Source organism: Cheilinus undulatus, linkage group 10 (assembly GCF_018320785.1).
Source record: "Cheilinus undulatus linkage group 10, ASM1832078v1, whole genome shotgun sequence".
In the NCBI taxonomy this organism is placed as follows: Eukaryota; Metazoa; Chordata; class Actinopteri; order Labriformes; family Labridae; genus Cheilinus; species Cheilinus undulatus.
The window spans coordinates 8,743,631-8,749,647 of NC_054874.1; the positions used below are offsets into that span (position 1 = coordinate 8,743,631).

Here is a 6,017-nt window from a genome sequence, read left to right on the forward strand (position 1 = left end):
AATAATGTTGTATATATTTTTAAAATTATTACGCTTATTTTAAAATATAAAAGTACACACAGCCTTTTTAAGTCGCAGGTGCAGCAAATAACAATTGTTTAATTTGATGAATTTAAAAGACTTTTCTTGCCCTTCCCTGCAGTGAATTATCCAACATTTAAATGTGTAAATATCAAATTATCTGCATTCATAAAACAGACTTTTCCCCACATAGCTGCATGTAAATCACCCTTTTTCCCTCCCTTGGGAGTTAAACTTCACTCTGGAGATTTTTAACCACCAAACTCTATGAATTTTGCAAGGGACAAACCACAGAGTCAAAGCTTATGTTTCTTACAAATTTATTCAGCATTTAAGAATAGAGGATGGTCTTAAAATATGTAGAAACGTCAGTTTAAATAAACCTTTTCGTTCAGGAGAATGAGTAAACATGACACTGTCAGAACCATCACAGAAAATAACTTTTACAAAAAAAACAAAAATTATTTAACAGTTTTTTTCACGTGACAAAACATCGGGTTCACAAGCTAAAATGAAAAAAAAAAAATCATACTATAAATAAAACTTGCGTTTGCGACCCGCACAGTCTTAACATTTCTTTGTACCCTAAATTTCATGAGGAAGAGGAGAAAAAACAAGAAGACTACAAAAATTTTGGACACAGTCGAGACAACTGACATTCTACAAATTAAGTGTAAACATTTATGAAGCAACTTTTTTATCCATCCAGCTTTTCTGAAATACACCAGCCTCTCTGAACGAGGCCACATGCCTTTTCATCAGAGAAAATATGGCATTCATTAAAATATAGAAGTCCAATTCTTCTACATAACGTCTGATTGCTTTATACTTGTGATAAAAGCCTCTTTACTCTGACGGGCCCAACGCTCACTCTCTGGTCCATTCCTCAAAATGGACAAGTCAGGATTTTACTGTTTCAATCAAACAAAACTGTTGAACGTTGTTTCTACAGCAACCAAAAAAAGTTCAAGTATCCGAAGTACTTTTTTGAAGTTTTTCAAAGTCTTTTGGAGTCTCTCAGATCAGATGTGTGTGAGAGGTAGCGTGCCGTTGACGCCCGTCCCTGCGCTCTGGTAGTGTGGATGGACGCTGTGTAACCGGCTGCTCTGCAGGGAGGAGTGCTCCGCGCTGTCCCCGCCGGGCGGCAGGTACATGCTTATCATATCCCTCAGGTCCCCCAAACACGCCCGCTGAGAGTGGGACGTGATAGCCGGAGGAGGGGAGCTGGGCTCGGTCTTGCACACGGATGCCATGGAGCTGAGTCCCATGGCGCTGGGGGTCTGCTGCGTGTACGCCGGAGACATGCTGTACGTGGAGGCCGCGTTCATGTAGGTCTGCGCCGTGGACATCATGGGGTACTGAAGCCCCGCCATCTCGTACCGGTGCATCTGCTGGATCTGCGGGCTGTTCATGCTGTGATGCTGCGGGTACGCCAACTGGTCCTGCATGAGGGAGTACGCGCTGTTCGTCCAGCCGTTCATGTGCGCGTAACCGTCCATCCTCTGCCCCACAGACACCGAGTTGTTGACGGCGTTGGCCCCAGGCGCCAGGAGACCCCCTGGCAAAGAGTACTTGTCTTTCTTGAGCAAGGTCTTGGTCTTCCTGCGGGGACGGTATTTATAATCCGGGTGCTCCTTCATGTGCATGGCGCGCAGACGCTTGGCTTCGTCGATGAACGGTCTCTTCTCCGCATCGGTCAGAAGTTTCCAGTCCGCACCGAGCCGCTTGCTGATCTCAGAGTTGTGCATTTTGGGGTTCTCTTGTGCCATCTTCCTCCGCTGCCCCCTGGACCACACCATGAAGGCGTTCATCGGCCGCTTCACGCGCTCCGCGTCGCTGGCACTGTTGTTCTTTGCGCCCGGCGCCGAGCCCGTGTTGGACTGCGGGAGCGGGGTCTTGATCTCGGTCTCCATCATGTTATACATTCTTCAAAGTGTTCACTCACAGGCACATGAAAAAATAAAAAGTTCACAAAACAGCGCCGGAAGTCAAGGAGGTAGAGATACTGACCAGTCTCATAAGAAGATGGGGGAAAAAAAGTAGTGCCAAAAGAGGCAACAGAGAGTGCAGGTGCTTCTGGTTTCTCTCAGCGTTGGCGCAGCTCTGTCCCGCCCGGCTCCCAAACAGAAGTCTAAACTTGTTCTCCAGCTCATCTGTTAATAGGCCTGGTGGCCGGACCATGTGATGTGGATTGACAGCATGACAATGAGGAGGCGACGACCAATCAGAGCGCAGCTTCGCCATGGAGCCAACTTGTTTTGGTGAGAGGAGGAGGGAGTGCTCAAGTTTTTTAAAACAGCAACCTGGGCGCAAAATGTTAGAGATTTACTACATGTTTACGGCGTGACGATGAAGGCGAAGCTATTTTTAGAAGAAACTGCCACTGAAATATAATGCTTTATACATTTCTGTCCACTTTTCTGATTCTACATTTGTGGCACCAAACAAAAACAAAGTTGTGAAGTCTGCACTAAACCATGCTGTGCATTGATAGTGTTAATGCTGCAGGGAAATCAAAGGCAAAAAGATCAGAGTCAGTAAATTAATGATAGAGGCGAGTCCACACAGGTAGAAGCCCAAAATGGATCAGGAAAAAAATGGCAGAGAGAGAGATCCTTTTACGCATGCATGCTGTCAGACTGGGGTTTAACTTTGATTATAAAACACATTTTATATTATGAGGAAATTGTCACTTTTATAATGGCGTTCTAAAACAAACAGATCACTAAAATTATTAAAAGAAGTCTAAATAGATTTTTTTTTACCTCACGCCTGGCTGTGATGTCACGCTCTTCTAATAGGTGTTTATTGAAGTGGTATAAAAATGAGTTCACTATCATTTACATGGGTGCACGTGACATGTTCTCTCGCTGAAGCCTGGTGGATTTACTAGAATAAAAAATATTATATCCAGGTATTAAGATGCGTCAGATGAGACCAACCATCCCACTTCATAATAAAATGATCTAAACCTAAAACCAAAATAAGACGCTAATAGTGAGTTTGAGATGTTGGAGGCAGTTTTGGGGGTTTTGGGTGAAGTTGAGCTTCCCTCAAAGCAGAACTCTAATGCATCAACGACCTCTTGTGGAGGGCCCGGAACATGTCTTTAATCCCGGAGGAGCCTGAGCTCACCGTGGGTCAGAGAAATTCCTCCCTGCTCCTGTTTGCGGACTTGTGTTCCCTCTGGTGTTAATGGTTATTAAAATGATCACCGCGGAGTGCTCCGTCCTCACATTTGCATGTGTCTGCTTTACAAACGAGCTGAAACTCGCTCAGAGACTCAACGGGGCCAAAAAAAAAGTCACACCTGCTAATGACCACCCATCGAAAGCCCCCGTTAACGCCTCAGTATTTACATGCTGCGTATGTGCATTTTAAAGCGTCGTAACTCCCGCTGCGTCGAAATGTGACGTACAGCTACCGCAGGCAGAGCGTAAACATATTAAGGAGCGCGCGGGCCTTTGTTTTGTAATTTAGCGTTTTAAACACCAACGAAGAAGAAACTTCGCATGTAAAAATCGAATGGGAAAAAAGTTGTAACGATTGAGTGGGCTTCATTTAGTTTTTACAAATAAAAATATCGAACTCTGTCGGTAAGTAGCTTCATTAAACTGCATAGATTAAAGTTTCTGCTTTTGTCTGACATGTCAAAATAAAACACTAAAAGTGTAACCGTGGAAATAAAGTGCATTTTAGGCATTATTTGGAGCTAAAAGTCAAACTAAATGACAGAAAAGCTGACGAAAATGATTTAAATTTATCGCTTTTAAATTAGAATTGTTATCGTAAAGAAGTGGACTGTTGAAGCCGTGTAAATCACGAAGAAAAAAGACAACACATCATGAATTTAATTTTCGCCATCAATGGGGCGTTGCACGCGGAGCGCGCGCAATAAAAAACTAACGTCCAATTAGCAGCCATCCATTCTCAGGGAGCAGTTATTTGTTTATCTGGCCACATCTCAATACTGATCCGCTTGTAATCTTCTTATGGAAATGGACCGGTAGCAGAGAGAGAGGGAGACAGAAAAAAAAAAAAACACGTCACCAGGAGTAACCCGGAGTTGGGTAATGAGGGCCTCTGTGCAGCTAATTTCCTAATTAAGGAGCGGAGGACCACCAGCACAGTCTGCTCGGATTCAACAAGCCTCACACAGGCTTTAGAGGAGGCTCTCTCAGCATAACACTGATGGATGTTGGGAAATATGTGGACGTCCTGATGGGAGGATATAACCTGTGCGCAATCAGCTCGATGTAGATAAAATATTTGAAAACTGATGATTGCGCATGTGCGTAAAAGCCAGACGCACAATCCCTCCCTCAAACCATACATTTCTAAGAAGAAAAATCAATTATTTTGGCATCTTTCGTTGCAAAAACATGCAACTGAAAATAAATGCATTTCGATTCCGTTTTAATTCAACTTTCTATGTGGATAGAGAGCTATATTTGGTGGTGTAATTAGTGAGAAATCAAAATTTATGGATCAAATAAAAGGCCTCCGGGCCTTAACTGAAACAACAGAAGAGTAAGATTTATTTATACTGAGCTGCATGGGAATAAGAGTCGTTTTGAAGAGCACTCGTTCTATTCAGTTTAGCTCTATGTGTCCAAAGCTTTAGACGCATGACGCACACCTTTAATACGCACAACGACCAGGCATACAGCTGCAAATAAAAACTGATACTACCTTGTTATTTACTGCCTTTTTTATAGCCCCATTTATGGTTACAGCCTTCACGGACAAGTGTTTTTTATTAGTTATTTTTTACGCTTCCTAAACAGTACCGCGATGTTTCCAACAATCGAAAGTGGCATCTCAGCGCCACAATAAACAACATTATCCTCCGTGTCCGTTTCTAAACCCCGCGACCTCCAGAATCAATAACTTTTTTTGTTTCAGCTCAGTGACTGCGGACAAGGCCTTTGAGAAACAGTAATTAACAAAGAATGGCTTTTCAATTACAGCCACAATGGAGAGCGTCTCATTAAGATTTGCATGATTTTTTTTGGACAGAGGAATGCAAATGAAGATGCAATTTACGCACGGTCTGCTGTTCCCTTTGTGCCGGCGTGAATGGTCGCGTCCTCCCCGTTCAACACAGGTAAAATAATATTCACGGGTCATTTAGGGGAAGAAAAGTGCTGTTATTATCACCTCTTTATTCCACAAAGCAAAGGAGGGGATTCCTCATGGTAATGGGGCTGATTTGACCCAGAGGAGTTGTCAGAAATACTTCACAAAAATAGCTGGATATGTGTAAATGCCTGTGCGTAATGCAGAGTCATGGCTGAGGATGCAGTCACATTTTTTGACATTCTTCTTTAAATAATTGCATGCTTTATATCATTTCTTTCATGCATATTTAATATAATTAAAAATTCATTAATTTTTGTTAGGGAGTTTATTAAAATAGACCTGCAGAAGTGTTGGGAACGAGCCATTTTGCATTTGATTTATGCATCTTGGCAAGACACAAAACGATATTTTGATGCATTGCAACAGGTCTTGTTTAATGATGGCGCCTAAGGGTGTCTATCCTGCAGATCCATGAGAATCAGCTTTATATATAGCAGTTTGAAAATAGGCAAAAATAAAGACTTTTTTAATTGCATTAATCATTTATTGAAAATATGTCTTCCTCCTGTTGCTGCAAAGAGATTTGAGTCATCTTTAGTCATCTTTGGGGTGCAAACAAGAAGAGGTTTTTAAAAATATATTACAGTGTCCTTTTTGTTTTGAAAAACCTGCAATTGCTTCTTTTTTTGTTTCAAATCTGTGCAAATTTTATCAAGGAATATTGTGGACAGAAATCTGATTGTTTTGCACACTATATCCACGTGCTCTGCTCTGCTGAGATTTGAGTCCTACAGTTTGCACTGTGCATGTATCAAGAGGAGAAAATAAGGCGCCAAGCAGTGATATTGAAGATAAATGTAATTCTCTTCAGTGCTTCTCTCCTTTTTCTTGGATTATTCCCTCACAGGGTGGTT

At 42.2% G+C, this 6,017-nt stretch overlaps 1 protein-coding gene across 1 annotated transcript; it reads right to left on the reverse strand.

Moving 5' to 3' along the window:
• Positions 1 to 372: 372 nt before the first annotated feature.
• On the reverse strand, positions 373 to 2,127 carry sox3 (SRY-box transcription factor 3). The gene has a single exon (XM_041797549.1). The coding sequence runs from the start codon at positions 1,944 to 1,946 to the stop codon at positions 1,044 to 1,046; it is 903 nt and encodes a 300-aa protein (XP_041653483.1). The 5' UTR covers positions 1,947 to 2,127; the 3' UTR covers positions 373 to 1,043.
• Positions 2,128 to 6,017: the final 3,890 nt, after the last annotated feature.

Bases quoted from the DNA above. Each gene is read 5' to 3' on its own strand.
- sox3 (XM_041797549.1), bottom strand. From the start codon at position 1,946: ATGTATAACATGATGGAGACCGAGATCAAGACCCCGCTCCCGCAGTCC.